General features: G+C 49.9%; 2 protein-coding genes across 2 annotated transcripts; both read right to left on the bottom strand.

The window, feature by feature from the left end:
* Nucleotides 1-1,637: 1,637 nt before the first annotated feature.
* Nucleotides 1,638-8,969, bottom strand: PDIA3 (protein disulfide isomerase family A member 3). The gene is made up of 13 exons (XM_026709460.2): nucleotides 8,776-8,969; nucleotides 8,441-8,519; nucleotides 8,219-8,336; nucleotides 7,262-7,366; nucleotides 6,521-6,650; nucleotides 5,786-5,902; nucleotides 5,579-5,704; nucleotides 3,904-4,086; nucleotides 3,587-3,695; nucleotides 2,930-3,058; nucleotides 2,608-2,687; nucleotides 2,382-2,439; nucleotides 1,638-2,014 (listed from the first exon to the last, which is right to left on the bottom strand). The coding sequence occupies exons 1-13, from the start codon at nucleotides 8,916-8,918 to the stop codon at nucleotides 1,892-1,894; spliced, it is 1,500 nt and encodes a 499-aa protein (XP_026565245.1). The 5' UTR covers nucleotides 8,919-8,969; the 3' UTR covers nucleotides 1,638-1,891.
* Nucleotides 8,970-16,354: 7,385 nt separating this feature from the next.
* Nucleotides 16,355-17,988, bottom strand: LOC113441980 (zinc transporter ZIP1-like). Its single transcript, XM_026709260.2, has 3 exons — nucleotides 17,600-17,988; nucleotides 17,384-17,514; nucleotides 16,355-17,071 (listed from the first exon to the last, which is right to left on the bottom strand). Exons 1-3 carry the CDS (start codon nucleotides 17,712-17,714, stop codon nucleotides 16,457-16,459), a joined length of 861 nt encoding a protein of 286 aa, XP_026565045.2. The 5' UTR covers nucleotides 17,715-17,988; the 3' UTR covers nucleotides 16,355-16,456.
* Between the last annotated feature and the right edge of the window lie 1,095 nt (nucleotides 17,989-19,083).

Below are 19,083 nucleotides of genomic sequence, written 5' to 3' on the forward strand. Positions count from 1 at the left end.
TTCCCTCATTTCAATGGTTTATAATATTGAAGAGTATTGGACCTAAAACCAACCACTGCTGGAGGCCCTGCTTACTTCCCTCAATGTAAATGTAGTTACATGAAGGTGGTGATGGTGTCTATCCCACATTTGTTTAGCTTATCACAGTAGGTGGTGGTCTACTTTGTCAAATAACTCACTGTAATCCAAGAATATTATGTCCACTACATTTTTGCTGATCCACTAATTTAGGCCCTTGTCACTCAACAAGGGCCTAAAGGGACAGAAGGGGTAGCAGAAATAAAGCCAAGAACAAGGAGATGCAAGGCTGGGTGCTGATTTTAATATAGCCCTGGAATTACTGTTTTATTCATATTCTTTTGGCCCAGACACCAGAAAAGAGCTCTTTCCCATTTTCAGAGGATTGACATGTAAAATCAATTGTACAAATACTGGTGGGCTTCTTCCAGCAACTTTATGTTGGGGTAGTTCTCCACCTTTCCGTTCCCTGGTAATTTCAGCAGCTAGCCAAGCAGAGAACTTTCCTAACTTCCTTGATAATTCATTAGCCTAGGAATCAACATTGCTGTGTCCAGCTGAATCTCGTAACCTGGTCCATACAATGCAGTACCCTTGTGGCTTTGCTATGTATTTGGGGGTGGAGTGCCCGAGTGGGCTCGTTGCTGGCAATTAAGAGGGAATCCAGAGCTGGTTCCTATTCTGCAGTCAGGCTAATGCACCAGAACCAGGGAGAGGTATGGCCCAGATCAGTCAGAGAAAGCTGCCAAGGTGCCTGTGGGCCAATGATCTTCTCAGATCAACCCCCTTTAAAGCAATGCCATTGTGGAGCTTCACTGCATACGTTTAATACTTCACTGATAAGGACTACCTGTGGCAAACTGTTTATGAACTGTTTTGCACTCAGTTTATTTTAGGTTCAAATAGTCCTACTTTGTGCAATACCTCAAAGGAGTAGGTTCTCAGTCTACTCCACACAATGAATCATTTAACAATTTCAGAAGGTAAAAACATGGCTAAGGAGACTGCCCCATCATCAATTTTAATTTACTTTCTTTCCCTACCACTATAAAACCCTAGTAAGACCACACCTGGAATACTGCAACCATGTTTGGTCACCATACTACAAAAAGATGTTGAGACTTTGGAAAAAATTCAGAGAAGAGCAACTAAGATGATCAACGGCCTTGCAGACTAAAACGTATGAAGAAAGGCTGTAGGATTTGAGTATTCTAGAGAAAAGAATTAGGGGTGTCATGATAGCAGTATTCCAATATCTGAGGTAATGCCACAAAGAAGAGGGGGTCAAATTATTCTCCAAGGCACCAGAGGGCAGGACAGGAAACGATTGGAAACTAATCAAAAGAAGAGAAGCAACCTGGAATTAAAGAGAAGCTTCCTAACAGTGAGGACTGTTAACCAGTGGAACAGCTGGCCACCAGAAATCATTGATGGATGTTTTCAGGAAGAGGCTTGACAGTCACTTATTTGAAGTGGTTCTCCTGCTTGAGCACTTCATTCACTTAGCCTAGGACTCCCACAGAGGCAGCTCTCAGTAGCCCCTCTTAAAGGCAAAGCCAGTAACACTGGCTCTCCACGCAAGAGGCTCCCTGGTTCCACCATCACACAGGAACTGGGGGTGGGGGGCAAGGGTTCATTTATTCGTTCATTCCTCCAAATGTACAAAAAAAAATAGAAAACAACACCCCCCCTCCCCCTCCAGTCCAGGGCATCCATGGCAAGTGCAGCTAAGACACAAGGGGCAGGTAAAGAAGTAGGACAGCAGCCACCGGCTCTCCTCTGCCGGACGGATTTTGCTTTCCAGCAACGAAGCTGCACCACGGAGCCCTGGCCTTTTTCCCAGAGCAGCCGCCAGGCTCTCTGAGCAAGGCTCTCACAGATCTTCTTTCGGCACCTTCTTCTTCTTCTTCTTGGGCTTTTCGTCTTCTTGTAGAATTGGTGGATACGTGGCCTCCCTCTTCAGATAGCTGACAAAGTCGCTCACCTCACGCCCGCCCTGGCAAGGAGAGAGAAGTGAGGCCAAGAGGAAGAGAAGCTGTCGAGATGCAGTCCACGGTTTACACCATCTACAATTCACAACAGTCCCCCATCTTTTACCTGTGGTAGCCTAGGAATCCCAGTTGAACTCCAAACCGACTCACAATCACACTCCTCTTCCCTCCTTGGTGCCAAGGCGGAGTTGCCATTATCTTTTTGGGAATGCTTTTAAAAGATTCTAATCTAGTCTATTGCTCAGGTATTTCAGGGTGGTTTCCCTTCCAAGGCCCAATCCAACCAGACCAAATTTCTGCTGCTGTAATGTATATCCCATCTCTTTACCGAGAAAGTCCTGGTAGAAAGAAGCCAGAAAAAGGTCTGCTCACCTCGTACTTCTTTGGATTTTGCTTGCTACCAGCAGGAGAAAAGTAAATTGTAGGGAAGCTGCAGCACAAAGAAAGAGCCAGTCAGACATAGTCAATCTTTTTTGGTAGCAAAGAGCAAACATGAATTTAACTGCTCCTCAAACCTCAATAAATAAATAAAGCTCTTCTGCTGGTAGCAGATGTAGCTCACCAGGAAAAGCCAACAGCAATTCCTCGGCTTTCTTACCCTTTGACTTCATAAGGTGAAGGCACATCATTGGCTGTGGCATCCATCTTAGCTATAACAATGTGGGGGTCTTTGTTAAGCTGAAAAAGATAGGGAGGACAAAACTCTCAGCCCCCTGAGAAAATGGTGACGGAGATATGTATGGGAAGTAGTCAAATGCAAACAGGACACAGTATGTTTTAGCAGGAGAAGGAACTACTGATATTTCCCATTCTTGGGACTCCTGTACCCAGAAAGGGACCCCCCACCCCACCCCCAGTCACTTTACAGATCAAGTAACTTCTCCCAAGTTGAGGCAACTCTTGCTTCCTTTCCCCCCTACCTTCTCCCCCAGCTCCTTGTATTTGGGTTCAAGATTCTTGCAGTGGCCGCACCACGGGGCATAGAACTCTACAAGCACATCCTTATCCTCTGCGTTTACTATTTCATCAAAATTTTCAGCCACAACTACCTGAGAAAGACAAGGTTTAAATAAACAGACCAGAATTATATTGAAAGACCAAAACACCTTATGGTAAAAAGAACAGCTGCTTTCTCCAGACGCAAACTACCTGTTCTTTCCTTGCAATGTAAAGTATTGTCCAAACTCACATTTGTACAATGGTGGAGTAAGATTACCAGCTTGAGTCACTTGTTTGCTCGTATCAAGGTGAACTTGGCCCAGTTTCAGGCAGCTATTTATGCTAGCATAGAAGTACTGTAAAATTTCATTCCCCTAACATTCCTTCTATTTGTTTACTTACAGCCATTTAACGTATTGAAACAAGGAGAGCTATCATCATGCTGAATTAAGCATTGTGTTTTGAGAGCAAAATTTTGATTTTTTGTTGTTGTTGTTATGGTGCTCTTTTTTCCTAAGGGAATCAGGAGACTATACAAAAGGCTCTGCTTCCCCTATTATTTCAGAAACATTACAGCACCATATACACTCTCTTCTCCATTTACTATGGGGTTAAAGGAAGACTAGCCCCGCTCTCACCTTCACCGGACCATCATTGTTCTCTGGAATAGGCTCTGATTTCAGGTATCTCTTCAGCTTTCCATCAAAATAATCCTGAAGGAATCTCTCCAAGGCTTTACCATCACGGCTGCAAATGGAATAAGAGCTGCTTCAGCCATAGCATAGACCCATTGGTACTACCCTTAAGAGCTCCTAAGGAAATAACACAGGCCTCTCCTTCCCAGAACAATTCAATGGAAACTTTATCCTTCAGGAACTGTTTCTGTTTCAAAGGAAGGGGAACTTCCAAGTAGGAGCTGTTCACTCCCAATAAAGGACCAGAAATGTGAACTTACGAAAATTCCTCCTGCATGGCGAATTTTTCTCCTTTGGCTGTTCTGATAGCAACAACAGGGACATCACTGGTAGAACCATCAAGGCCAAACTCTGTGAGTTCATGGCCAAAAGTCTTTCGACTTGCAACAGCAAAATTAAGCTTGTGTCCAGCATCCAGGAAACTCCGAGCAACCTTCATCACTCTGCAGAAACAAGGCAACTGTCCTGTTATTGTCAGCTCAAGAAAATTGGATGGTCACGCCAAGATCTGAAGCCCCCCCAAAATACAACCAACTCCACAAGTAAACCCAGTGCGTGGTTTCAACTCCACACCTGCTCAATTGTGAATATTTTGCTAAGGATTGAATTTACAATACCAGATCACATCTGCAAGAAACTAATGGATTCACCCAAGTGAAAAACAAAATTAGAACACCTGTTTTCCAGGTAGTATTTTTAAATGTGATACTGCCAATAAAAAGAGTGCTTATAAAAGTGAAAGTTATTTCAGGGAAACATCCTGCACTTATTTTCTAAGGAAACTTGTTTTTGAAGCACCAACTCTTCAGACACAAAAAGGACAAGCACAGATCTTTTCTGCTATTGCTTGTGCACCATCTTAGTCATTCCTGGTCTATGAAACCAACTTTATATTGCTAACAAAGGGATAGTCACCTATTCATCATCCTGCCTTTAGTGCTTTTTGAAATAGTACAAGAAAATCCTGGGACCAGCTCCCTACAGGCGACAGGTCTTCAAAGTAACTGCCCAGCTCCTCTTTAGCCATTCAGCAGCAAGCTTGCTCTCTGCCTTCTGTTCGGTCTCCCCCAGTCTATCACTGCTTCCTTACCTCACTCCCCACAACAGAAAGTTTATGTGATGACCCAGGGCGTGGCACAAAGGCAACATAGTCCAATAAGCAAGAAGTGTCCCTTTACTATCTCCAACTTTGCCCCCAATGTCCAGGTTACCTTCAGCTGGAGAAAAAACTCTCCCAAGAAGTCTTTAAGTGGAGGAAATTCCGACCGATAACAAAGTACATACAAACTGTAAATAAAAATCCACGCAAACCATGCTACAGTAATTAACCTGACAGGGCAGGAAAAGGAATTTGAGATTTGAAAGCCCAGCAAAACACACACAGTTGGGAAGACGCCAGGAACACAGATAAGCCTGGACAAAACCAGATAATTCACAATTTGCTCCCAACAACTTTGCTGTGCACAGCTTCCCTTTTTAAAGCTGCAGCTAATGAAAGGAATCAGGGCCCTTTCCTCCCCTGTAAGCCACGCAACTCACGTTGCTCCCTTTTCCATTCCTCCATGCGTGCCCTAGGATGAAGAGGGGGTGGGCCTGGGTCTTTCTCTAAACTCCCTCTCCCTTGCTCTGCCCAGCTGGACTTTGCCCTTCCTCAGTTTCTTCCACAGCCAAGGGAGTCACACACCCACTCCCTGTCAGCTGCTCAGTCTCCCCCTCCTAATCAGATTCCTGACAGGGGCATGACAGTTTATTTTCAGAAGACCTATGTTCTAACAATACTTTTTTTATTGGCTTTTGCAACTTGGCTGCAGGGGAACCCTATCTGGCAGATATGGCTTTCATGTTGTTTAGTGTTTCCTCCAATAGTCAGATTTCATTTGGAATAAAATTGGTTCATCTGTCCACAGAATCGTTGACATAGAAATGGAAACTTACCTATTGCGCCAATAATTAGAGCCTTTAGGATTCTTTTCATAATCTATGTCATAATAAGCCACTAAAATATCCTTCCCTTGGATCAATTCTTTATTGTCTTCAGTCATGTGTGGGCATAAACCAAAGCTGAAATACAGAAAGTCCCTTTTGTTAGTACGTGAATCCCATTCAAACATACTTGCTATAGAAGAGAAACTATACACTCACATGTTCTCTTGAAGAAACTTCTTGATCTTGCCAGTTGTGATTTTTTCTTCTGTGTATCGCACAGAATTGTCCTCAAACTTGTTTGCAAGGTGTTGTGGACGGAACAGGACAATGCCCCTGTGGAAAGGAGACTGGTGCATTTTGACAGTCAAACACAATCAAGCATCACCCCAGAACACATCTCTTTGGTTCACAGAACTTTAAGAGTCGGAAGGAGACCAAACGCAATGCCCTTCACGCTCCAAGATTCACTGAACCATCATCCCCTATGGATGACTGAAGGTTCCTCCAGGCAGGACCTCAGTCCCTGAGCAAGTCTCAGCTGCTTGAGCCAATTCCACAGGGAGAAGCTAACACATAGCCAGCAAGCACATCAAGTTCTGACTTGCCTGCACCTGCAGGTAGATAAACAAGAACCAGTCCAGAAGGGACTTGGCAACTTGTGCCACTGTATAAATGTGACACCCCACCTTTCACAGAAGGCTACTCAGAGCAAGGCTTAAGCATTCTAAAGACCTGTGTCATCTATGTGACCCTTCAAAGACCAAAAACAATAGTAAAAACTCATTCACGTAAGTTAGCACTATAAGTTCTGCACTTTATATTTTGAAAATATATAAGCAGCTTCCAAAGTTGATTGGTCGGCAATCACACAAAAATATGAACAAACCTCATAATCTCTATAATCCTTTAACCCAAATCAGGAAAATACAAGGGCAACCACTGAACACTTACTCGCCATCTGGTTCATATTTCTTAACGAGATCCTCATCACTGACATGCCCAAAGCGGTAATGGTCCCTCAAATTGCTTGCTGCTTTCATGTATTCTGAATGTGCATCACCGAACAGCTCCCTGAAGAATCCTGTAGTTCATAAGAAATAAATAGCTAAAAGACACAATGTGTGACTGTTTTTTAAAATAACAAGAAATTCAAGCCTATCAAAGATTTAACATCCCTCACTGTTAAACCTTTGTTAGCTGTTTATTTTATAGATGAGAAATATCTGGTAACACCAGAAGTTAGCATTTTATTGCTGAACGTTGATAGTATCACTTTCTGTGTTTGAGGTCTATGTATATTTCATAAAGGGTTACCTTACAACTTAATCCACAAGGAATGGGCCACACACAAATCTGTCCCAGCTTTCAAATCCCACCCAACACAACCAACCAATGCCTTTGGTATTTTTATTGGGGAGTGTGCCTTGCCAAGACAGGTTCTCATCTGAAGGATGAAGTAAATAGCATTTCCAATAGGAAAACAGAAGGCAAGAGATAATTCACACCAACTGGAAATCAAGTTAATATTTTTTTAAATGCAGCATGCTTAACTTGGTTAGCAAATCATCCCATCCTTTTATCTAATCCATAGGTCCATGAAACAATCCTCCACAGAAACAAGAATTTTTAAAAATCACTAATTAAGGTAAGCACTGATCTATATTGTGATCTCCTGCCCCACAAACTACTTACCCACCACAGCAGCATCCTTTTCATTGATGAACTTCTCAAAGCCCTCAGGAGAAAGGGGAACCGAGGCAGGCCCGGCCTGTTTCTTTAGATGGCTCACAATTCCATCTTAAGAGAAAAAAAGATATACTTAAAGGCCAATATTGTTTAGAGACTCACAGACGTGCAAAAGCCCCAAGGGAAAAGGCTGCAGTGTGCTGTACACCAATCATTGGTTCAATGCCACTGTTCTGTTATTATAGGCAAATATCTTACTCCCACATCTAAAGTAGTCCTTGACTTACAACATTTATTTAAAGACCATTCAAAGTTATGACAGCAGTGAAAAACTTATGCCAGTTTTTCATACTAATAGTTGTAGCATCCCCATGATCAAAATTCAGATGCTTGGCAGCTTACTAATGATGGCTGCAGTGTCTCTGGGTCACGTGATCTCCTTTTGCAATCTTCTGACAAGCAAAGTCAACCGGGAAGCCAGTTTTGTTTAACAAGTATGTTAGTAACTAACCAACTGCAGTGGTTCACTTAATAAGTGTGGAAAGGGAAGGTCTTAAAATGAGGCAAACTCACTTAACCCGGGTCCCACTCAACAGAAATGTTGGGCTCAACTATGGTCGCAAGTCAAAGATTGTCTGGAGCAACTGGACAGTTTCCAACACCAGCCCATTGTGACCATCGAGCTGCAAGGGGAGAATCCGGAGCCCAAAGCCGCAACTGGGAGGAGGGGGGGCACGATTTAAATCTGCAGCAGCCCCAGGGGTGCTCAAGAGGGTCCCGGGCAGCCAAGGAAGAGAAGCGCCAAACGCCTCCAGTGTGGGCAGCAGACCCACAGGAGAGGTGCGGAACCTGCAGTGGGACTCTGGCCAGGCGTCCCGCAACGCCCCGGGGCCAGAAGCAACCCGAAGCCCCCGGCCTTGCAAAGCTCCGAGGGCTCCAGCAGCCTCCTCGGGGGCCGCTCACCAGCTGTCCTGGGCCCGTCGTAAGCGCCAGACTCCTCCCCGTTGCGGAAGATCTTCAGCGTCGGGTAGCCGCTCACCCCGTACTTGTTGCAAGTCTCCGAATTGGCCGTGCAGTCGACCTGGGAGGGGAGGGGAGCGCGTTGCCGTCCCGGCCAAGACCTCCGCCTGCCCCGGGCTCGGCTCCCCAGCCACGCCGCCCCCAGGTCCCCGCGCGCCCACGTACCTTCACCAAGGGGACGATTCCCTTCAGCCGCGTGGCCGCCGCCTCGTACTCGGGCGCCAGGCGCTTGCAATGGCCGCACCTGCAAGGCGACGCAGCCGGTCAGCCCGCGCCCTCCTCCCCCCCCCGCGCCGGGGCCTCGCGGCAGCCAATCCACGACCGCCCGCACGCCGCGGCAGCCACTCAGGAGAGGCCACGGCAACGACGCCCCGCCCCCTGGCGCCCGGGCTGCAGCTGCAGCGCCAGGCCCGCCGCGAGGACGCCCCGCGCCTCCCTCTGCCGGAGCGTCTCGGCGGGCGAGGAGGCCCAGGGAACGCCGCGCGGCCGTCCCGACTCACCAGGGCGCGTAGAACTCGACGAGGGCGACGTTGCGGTCGGCTAGGCCGCTATCGAAGTCATCATCGCTCAGCTCCAGCACGTCGGAAGCGCGGGCAGGCCAGGCCGCCGCGGCGAGAAGCAGCGCGAGGAGCAGCGTCGCCATGAGACCCAGCGGAGAGGACGGGCAGGAGCGGCGACGGGTTTCACTTTCCCCGGCGATCGCCTCGGCGCGGGGCTAAAGAGGAAGCGGAAGGCCCGCCCCCTGCGCAGACGGGCCGGATCTATCGTGTGGCATCCGCCCATTGGCCCGAGCGTCTCGGCCGGGGTGGAGCTTCCCTCGTCGCCGGGCGACGATTCGGCGCGGGCCCGCCCGCCTCTCCTGGCTCTCGGGCTCGCGCAGCCGCCGTGGCGCGGGGCGGGGGCGAGGCTAGACCTCGACGGGAGGGCGGGGCCGCCTCGGCCGTAGGCGGAGTCCCGGAGCGAAGCCCGCGCTGCCACCTCAGCCGCCTAGCCGGAACGGGGCGGGGAGCCTCGGGGCGGCTGCTGCCGCTGCTGCTGCTGCTTCGGGCGGCCGCGGAGGGTCAGGAGAGGCGCAAGGCGGGAGAGGACGGGCGGAGCGGCTCTTTCCGTTCCGGGGAGCGCCTGACGTGCAGGACGGGGCCCTCGGGCGCCCGCTCCCCGTTCGCGGAGAAGGCGGCCCGGCGTTGGGGAGCGGGCTGGCACGGAGGCGGCTCTGCTGCCGGGAGGAGAGGAGCCGCGCCTGTCCCCTGGCTGAGGGCAGCTGCCTCGAGGGCGGAAGCGGAGGACGAGGAAGGGGGCCGGGGGTGGGAAAGGAGCGCCTCCCTCCCACCTTCTCTCCTAACGCCGCCATAAAGTTGAACGGCTTTGGACTCTCTGCCTCTCTTTAGACAACCAAGGATCGGGTCCGCTTTTTTGGCTGCTGCCACAAATTCCTGGCTCATCTTGAAGTGGTCGCCCACTAGGACTCCCTCTCCCCGGGACTGTCTTGGAGCCCGGTTGGGCTTCGTTGGCTGCGTCCTGCCAGCTTCGCGGCATCGAGACCCCCTGCCATTCCCTCATTTTTTTTCCCATCTGGATTACCCTGCAAGTTTAGTAATTCTTCATTGCTAGTGTATGGATGAGTTGCAACACAGAGAATTGTGTACTAAGACTTGAGTAATTTTGACTATAATTAATACGTAATAAGATGTTATCAGAAGACTTATAATATTTTAAAGTGTTACTTAAACCCTTGGTTGAATACCATATATGTCAGACTTTTGAGGTGGACAGGTCCGGAAACAACACAGGAAATATTAGAATGCCTCTTTATTGATATGGGATATAATCAAATCTTAGGATTTGATCATTTCTCTTTTCCTTCCTTTTATATCCAAGCGAGACTGGGCCGGTTCCAAGAGTCTTCCTTGCTTCTTCCTGTCTTTCCGGTTTAAGCTGGTGCATATGCAATGGCTGCCAGATCCTTCCTTCAAGGCAAGCTCCATCCCCTATATCGGTCACCAATCAGTGGGCTGGGGACCACTGGTGGTCCACAAAAAAATTTTGGTGGTCCGCAGAGAAATGTCACCCCCAAAGGACCCCCCCCCCCCCAAAGCAGTTAATCCAGGCTGCATGGGAACACAAGGCTTGCATTGCTTGTATTGTGAACAACACAAGGTAGTGAGAGGAGGGGGGAGAGTGCAGAGGGGGGCAACTTGCCCACTTGCCCGACGCACCTGCCCTGCCCACCGGGCTGCTTCTTTCCGCTTCTGCTTTTGGCTGCACGCAAGGAAAGCAGCAAAAGTCTTTTCCCCACCAGAAATGAGTCTTTGGGACCCTGCAAGGCCTCCTGCTCCAAGAGGCTGCACCGGCACGACTAGTCTCACAAAGACTCGTTTCTGGTGGAGTTTGGGAGAGAGAAAGACTTCTGCTGCTTTCCTTGCATGAAGCCTAAAGTCTGTCTCTTCCCCTGAGAACAGAGCTAGAGATGGTATCCTGTGATCCCAAATAAAGAATGATCGGTAGGAAAACGGTGGGGAATTTTCCTGCAGACTTTTGGGGGGGATTTTCCCAGGGTCTCTGGTCCGTGGGATTTATTTTGAGTTTGGTGGTCCCTGAGGCCCAAAAGGTTGGCAACCCCTGCCCTATATCACTCCGTTCTTCAATGAAGACTCCTATCCTGGCGCAGGGTTATTGGAAGCAACTCTATTGGCTCCCCATTCCCTCTCAACCCTGCTTGGCTGTTGCCCCTGGTTGCAGACAAATCTTGTCTGCGGGTTCGATGGACTGCAAAGTCCTCTCTTCCCATTGCAGGATGGTCCAAAGTGGAGAATTTTCCAGGGCAGGAAGCACAGAGGGCCCTTCATCCTGAGGTTCACAGGGATGGGATTTGGGTGAGAATTTCAGAATGAACTTTCATAAAAGCCAGCATTTGGAGATCAAACATGACTGCTTAATTTACTTCATAAATGGGAAAAGGCCAATAAGCATGGAGTTCAGCATTTGGGGCAACCAGGTCGAAGGCAGACACATAGCAGAAAGCTACATCAAATCTCTAATGGCAACCTGGGCACCCGAGTTTGCTGGAGGCCTGCAGTTCCCTTGCATGCTGCAAGGGTAGGTAGGTGACAGATCAGCCCAATGGCCTGGCTGAGGAGAGACAGGGCCCCTCTAGGGGTGTCCTAGTAATTGAGTCTCCTTTCTCTGATCCAAATGGAGGGAGGCCCACAATCTGAGAACCTATGATTGACCAGGTTTAATCAGCCGTGGGAGAAAGGTCAGCCGGGGTATCAGGGAGTGCGGAGCACAGGGACCAAAACAGTATAGATGTGGAGAGGTGGGGGGGGGGGGAATTGTAGCACCCGTGATTGTAAGTTGTAAGTGCACTCACATTTTGATCACATGACCATGGGAATGCTGCAACATGCGTAATTTTGAGGATTCACTGTCACCTTAACTTTGAATGGTTGAAAACTACCTGCACTTGAAGCCTCCGCCATAGAAACAAAGGGGCGTGCCAGAGGTCGAGAAAACTGCAAAAACCGCTCCCCTTGCCGTTTCCCCCATTCTTTACCTCCATCCATTAAAACTGGAACAATTCTTCCCAATTTTGTGAAGTGCGTTGTCTTACTCATATCTCAGCTGACTACCAATCCATCTCAAAAATGTTCAGTCAGAGCTCAAGTTCAGTGCAGGAAAAGGGGTGAGTGCAAAGAGGCCCTCCTGGCACAGCTGCCGTCTACTCTTCAAGCATTTCGGCTCCTGCCCCAGAAAGTGACGGGTAAAGCCTACATGACTACATTTCAGAGACAGCAAAACTGACTACTTTGATGAAAGACAAAAGTCCCATCTAACTTTGTTTCCACATGGAAACCACTTTTGGACTGGATAAAGTTTTGATTTTAGGATTTGATGATTAGATGTGTTATGGTTATAAATATGTGTTTTTATTAGGTTTGTATGCTGTATATTTTTATGTTTAAGCTTTTATTAGATTTGTATGCTGTATATTTTTGTTTAAGCTTAAACCCAATTTTTCCTTTTCTGTTGTTTTGTATTTTATCTTTGAAACATAATAAAGTTCAATTGAAAACTATTTTCTATTGAAATTGACTATAATAGCGGAATCTTGCAAGACTGATTGCCATCCTCCTTATGCACCTTATCCTGAATTAGAGGCGCCTCTGCCCAAACCCCTTTTGAATAATTTCTTGTCGTCCAGGACTTTAAAAAAACAAAACACTTCAACCTTGTTTGGCTAGGTAGCAGCTTCTGTGTAACTCCATCAAGATCATCTTTGCTCTCTACAAGCAGTAGTGAGAATCCAGGAAGACCACCAGGTTGCATCCAAGTCCCAAAGGGGAATGACGGAACTAAGTGTGGAAGCTTCTTGGACCTGGTGTCTTCTCATGAGGAGCAGCTGTCCAGAGCAGGACTCGCCAACCTTTTGGACCTCAGGGACCACCAAACTCATAATTTTAAATCCCAGGGACCACTAGCCGGTTCTGTGGGCTTGGCCTAATTTGTGGGTATGGATTGGTGGTCATGTGACTGGCTGGGCATGGCTTTTATGTAAATATTATAAATGTATAAATATTGATTATTTTTATTAAAAAAGAGCAACTTTTACCCAAAATCAGGCAAAGTAGGCAGGCAGATTGAGTGGCTCATAGAATCACAGATTCATTCAGAGATCGATCTATCTGCCATTGGCTAGCTCAGTCTGTCACATAAAATTTGCTTGCAAACTCATAAAATTTGCTAGCAAGCAAACTCACAAAATTAACTCACAACACACCATATATGTAAAGATTGATTTTTTTATTAAAAAAAGAGCAACTTTTACCCAAAATCAGGCAAAGCAGGCAGGCAGATTGAGTTCTTCACAGAATCATTCAGTGATCTATCTATGTGCCATCGGCTAGCTCAGTCTCTCAAATTTGCTTGCCGAGTCTGCACTAAATAATAGCACCTTCAGTCCTATGGGAGGTTCGGCTGTGCTTAAAAGCAGAGCTGAAGATCTAGCTAGAAAGCAAGAAATCCAACCATTTCCTGCTTCCTAGCTAATCTAAATCTCCTGGCACAGCAGAACAGCTGATGGCTGGAAAAAGAAAAAATGGCAATTTAGCAGGCAAGTTTACCTGGTAAGGAGTGAGTGGGTGGGGAGGGTTCCTGCAGGCCATGTGGGCGGCTCATTGATTAATTGCTTTGGGGGGAGCTCTGGACGTGAGATTTCTCTGCAGCCCACCAAAATTTTCTTGCGGCCCAAGGGTTGGCGACTACTGGTCCAGAGCACCTATGGTGATCTCAAGTCCTCCCCTTGTCTGGAGAGGAACTATGAAAGAGTCAACCTACTCACCGTCTTTGTACTCCACTGTTTCCTCCCTAGAAGTCCACATATTTGATCCACAGTCACTCTCACCAAGGCTGAACCCAAGTCTGTTCTGCCTCTTCCAAGCCTGACAGATTGCAGGCAAAAGGGACAAAACCTTGATAAGTATCACTTGATTGGCATGGGATCAGGATAATAACATCTAGATATCATTTATATATACCGATGACACCTGATTGCCTGTTAACCTTCCCACATAGATGAGATAGGAAACATGACTAAACGGACTAATTCTACTTAATTAAGGCTACATTAAGTCTTGCAAGTCTGAAAGTGCAAATATCTCACTTTACAGCCAGAATCATTAATAGCAATGGCACTCTGCTTCACAGTGCTTTCCAGCCCTCTCTAAGCATTTACAGGGTCAGCCTCTTGCCCCCAACAATCTAGGTCCTCATTTTGCTGACCTTGGAAGGATGGAAGCCTGAGTCCACCTTAAGCCTGGTGAGATTTCAACTGCCAGACTGCAGGCAACCAGAGTCAGGAGGAGTACTGCACTGTAACCACTGCAAAAATCCTGAGTTTCTTTCTTTGCCTGTTAGGCAGCTGAGGGCTCCTTCTCCTCAGCTCATCATTCCCTGAGTGGCATCTATTCCCATAGTTTTTCCCACATATTCATTCCAAGAAAGTAGTTCATTTGATGGCATAATATAGACATTAAACAGAAGATGGGGGTGGGGGTGTTTTGCTTCTGTAGGTATCCAGGCTCAGTCTCTTTCCCTAAGGGAGAGGAGCCACCACCAACATGCCCCACCCCCAGTTCTTAATCTCTAAAGTATTTACATTTTTGAGCTCATCCTACGAGCTCTACTCCTACCCTCTGGAGCAAATGAGAATTAAGTCTGAACCCCCTACAATATGACTGCCCTTCAGATAGTTGGACTGCTATTTTTCCTGCAATTTAAATGTATTTTGGTCTGTGGAGTCATTGGTGGTTTGCTAGCAGACATTTCATTATTGAACTAGGTAACATCATCAGTGCTATGGGGTTTGCTCAAATATACAGTAGCTTCCTGCCAGTGTTGAAAGAGTGTGTTCTTGATATTTCCTTGAATAGAGAATAGTTTTCTGCTTGCTTGTCTGGTGTTAATCCCTGCTTATCTAGGTCCAGGCTCCTGGAGGTCTTTTCTGGTCTTTTTTACTTAGTTTCTTAAATTATCTCTCTTGAATGTGTTTATAGTTTATTTCTGTGTGTCTGTTGATGGACAATTTCTCTGAATGCCAAGCTTCCAAGATTTCCCTAGCACTTTTGGGTTTAGCTTGGTCTAGCATCCTCTATTTCCCAACTGAAACTGTGGTTGAGTCTGTGTGTTGTGAGATTAGGAAGTTTTCGTCATGTTTTCTGATTGCAGGATGGTGCACAAACGACCAGGCTCAGAGAGCACCAAGGACTCCACAGTTCAAAATTAAGCTACCTGAATTCTCTTCTATTGATACCTCATCCTGAAGGTATCCTGAACTTCCTTTGGAACCCAGTAGAGTCCTTTAGTTACCTAAGCAGCTCAGTCCAATGGTCCCTGCCTTCTACCATGGGAACACAAGAGGGCAGCACCATCAAGCCAAGTTGTCTGATTATCTGATCTTCCTTCTATGTCTTCCTTTTATACATGTTACTCCTGCCACAAAATCCAAAACACTTCTAAAGTGTGACATGTGCTTGTCCTTGATGACATAGAGAAGCTCTATGATTTTTATGATACCCTTCAGAGCTGCACCAGGCCGAATGCTTTTCAGGGACAGATGCAGCCTCAAGGATCAGCCTTGATATCTCACTAGAACCATGCAATGGAATCCAGCAGCTCAGGGGAGAGTCCTGCTCCACAACACCAGTACAAAAGCAAAACCCAACTGTTTCCTAAAGCCCAATGTCACAGGGCCTCATAGTTGCAGCACAGCCCCATTCCCCATGCTGGAATAGCAGCTGGCATCCAACATAAAATCCAGGTAGGCACATATCTGAAAACTCTTCTCTGGGCCCAGGCTAGTCAGCCAATTCCTCTGTGAACAGATTACAATCTGGACTATCTGGAAACAAGACCAGGAAGGATCAGGTGAGCAGAAGGCAAGCCACTTTTGGACTCTTGCTTCGTAGCCTCCTCCCAGTCTCCACATTAATGGTATTGAACCACATGACTGGTCTGCAGGTAACACTTGGAGAGGGCCTCAAGTATTAATAATTTATTAAAATTGTATGTCGCCTAGCTTGTGACCGACCACTTGATCTAGCAGCTGGACAGAGCCTCCTGCCATGAGGGGCCGAGGCAGCCTTTGACAGCCTTGACAGTGGGATACCAAAGGACAGTCCCAGTTGGTGTGAAGGGGCTCACCCTGGCAACCTCTCCTGGGTGGGCCTCTCCAGGGCTCACCCTGCTCTTGTATGGATTCTTACGCTTGAGGGATTCTTGGGAGAGTGTCTCTTGTATGCGGTACCATCTCATCAATTTGCTGAGGGTTTTTGTCAGTCCATTAGGATGCGACTATCCCAGGTTTCTTCCAGGAGGGGCGCTGCAGCTCCACCAGCTGCTCAGGTCCTGACCCAAACATCTTCCAAACCCACCAGGCTGGAAAGAATTGGGGAGGGTCTATGTGGGCAAATGGGCTTCTAGCAAATTATATAAACTTGCCAAATTACAAAAGCAAGCCCCCACCCCAGCAGCTAAGAAATGAGGCCGGAAGAGCACAAATTGGCATCACAAAGGCCTGTTCTTGACAAATACAAACCTATTTAATAAAACCGCTGAAGGTTCCCGAGGTGTCCCAGGAACAGCCTGCCTTTGCTCAGGCGCCACCGTCCGGGGGGCCGGCACAGCTCAGCCAAGGAAGCGCAGCCCTGCCATCCCAGAGAAGCCCAGGAGCAGAGCGAGGACTTTGGGCAAGCGGCCCGAGGGAAGATGCAGCTCCTGGGGCAAGATCTCCAGGAAGGTGACGTACAGGAAGGTTCCTGCCGCCACCCCCTCCAGGACGCTCCGCGCCAGGGACCCTCCGGGACCGGCACCGCAGGGCACGGCCATGCCCACCCCCACGCCCACGGGAGACATGAGCGCGAAGCAGGCCACGGCGGCCGCCAGCCAGGGCAAGGCCAGGCGGCTCTGGAGCAGCAACAGGCCCAGGCTGGCCGCAACCATGCACTTATGGAGGACGATCGCCACCGCCAGCCGGAGCACCTTACTCGGCGTGTCCTGCAGCCCCAGCGCCAGCCCCTCGAAGGCCGAATGCAGCGACAGCGAGACGACCAGCACCAGCGAACGGAAGGGCGACGGCGCGGCCTCGGCCCGCTGCTCCCCGACGGCGGCTTCTTGGCGGCGCTCAAGGACTGGCGTGGCCTCGGCCCCCGGCCGCTCGCTGCAGTCCAGCATCACGTGCTCCAGCACCAGCACCAGCAGGAAGCCCAGCGCCAGGACCAGCTCGGGCGCGGGGAAGGCCGTCTGCAACGGAGAGAAGCCGAGCGTCAGCGCCGCCGCCCCGGCCGGCCAGGGAGGCCGGAGGATCGGGGGGGGGGCGTTGCTTTCGACGACGGGAGCGGCTCAGGGACCCGGCCAAAGGCGGCGAGGGGGTTCCCCGCCGGGTCAGCGGCACCTTCAGGTCCTCCCTGAAGTCCCCGCGCGATTCAAGGCCGAGCCGCCCCCGAGCCGCCCTGCGCTCGGCCACAGGGCCGCTGCGAGTTCCCAGCACGCAAGGCGCCAGCAGGCGATGCGGTTTGGCTTGGCCTCGCCCGGGAAAGCCGCCCCCTCAGGTACCGAGAGGCTCTGCCGACGGAGTTCGTCCCGAAGATCGGCCAGCGAATCCGGCATCACGTCCAGCAAGCAGGCGGCCATAAAGACTCCGCCCGCCGCGCAGCTCAGGATGCTTCGCCTGCTCCGAGAGGCGCCTGCGGAGATTCGAGGAGAAGGAGGACGCTGAGGGAGGCCCGGCGGCCCACGCCACCTGCCCGTCCCCCAGGAGACCCCACGCACCGTTGGCCGCGGCCCCGCGCAAGCGGAACAGCAGCGCCGGGAGGAGGCCGCAGAGCAGCGGCAGCGCGGCCAGCGCGAGCAGGCAGCCCAGCTTCAGCGCCTGCAGAGACCACATGGCGCCCCGTCGGATCTGGCGCTGCCCCGGTCGGCCCTTTAAGCCCTCGCCCCGCTCCGGCCCGCCCACCACAGGCCGGGAGCTCAGCCCATCTGGCCGCCCCCGCCCCGCCCCGCGAGGTGGCCTTGTTGGAGGGGCGACGACCTTGGCTAGGAGTCCGCGGCCTCGGGGGGGCGGGGGTGGGTGGTCTGAGGAGAAGTTGACGCGCGCTTGGAACAAGAGCCGTTGCAGCCCCGTCCGCGGGGCAGGGCCCGAGTTTGTCTGCGGGAGGACGGCTCGGATGTTGCTCCGGTGGGAGAATCCATCCTCCCGGAGTCTCTTCCACGGACGGTTCCCGGGGTCCGAGAGCAAGCTCCCGAAGCGGCAGTGCGGGCGGCTTGGCATGAAGAGGGCGGGGGGGCGGGGGATATTCGGCGTAGGTTCTGTTCGGTGCGGCTCTTAGAATTACACTGAGCGGATGCGGGGGGCGGGGGATGAAGGGTGTGAGCCTGTCCTGATAGGTGACCACCTGATGGCTTTTCTTCAGAAAATGGCCCCTGCCCAGTTCAGCCGCTGCCCAGGCCACGCAGGGGGAGCTCGCCAGATTTGAGGGGTGCTTAGGGGGCCCGTTGCACTGTCGGGTTCCTCTAGGGCCCCAGGGTGAATGTGGTCCTTGGGTTCCCCCTCCTTCTGGGGCACCCCACCCATCCCGGCGGCTAGAGTATCCTTGGAGTTGGAGCATTTTGTAGATACGGATACTAGTATTTGCTGGACATTTGACACCAGCTGAACAAACCCTTGGTGCAATGAGATGTAGGAGTAACTGAGCCTGGGAAGGAGACCCATCCAGGTGTTCCCATCATCTTGTGCCAGGAGGCTGGGTGCCAGGGACCTCCAGGGGTGCCCTGGGGCAACCTCTGCTTAAGGAGCTGTAACCAATCGGTATCCATATAGCTGATGACAAGGGGACGGTTCCTTGAGCGCCCCAGAAGAAATCTAACCTGTGGACTACTTCCAGCACTGGTTCAGGCCTGGGTATGGGGCATAACCACATCAGCTGCCCTCCTCGATTTCTCCTGGTGGGCTTGGGTAGGTCCTGCTCCACTTGGGAGCTTTCAATAACATCAGCTGTGGCATGTTTTAAGGTAAACCATGAAGGTTGGAACCACAGGCATCATTTTGTAGCAGTCCCAGCCCACATGGAGCAAGAGAGGCTAAGTGGCCCAACAGGGAATAGTCTCTTCCCTCCTGTTTGATTTCCTATTTGTATGAAGTGGCTGTGGAAAACCCTGCAGAGTCGAGCTTTGTTATCAGAACCTACCCAGATAAGTAGGATCACGCGGCCAGTAGGCTTTTCGGGGGGTTCCGTTTCCTGTTCCTACTGACTCAC

The sequence above is a fragment of the Pseudonaja textilis genome, chromosome 13 (genome assembly GCF_049901715.1).
Source record: "Pseudonaja textilis isolate UNSWEBS1 chromosome 13, rPseTex1.2, whole genome shotgun sequence".
In the NCBI taxonomy this organism is placed as follows: Eukaryota; Metazoa; Chordata; class Lepidosauria; order Squamata; family Elapidae; genus Pseudonaja; species Pseudonaja textilis.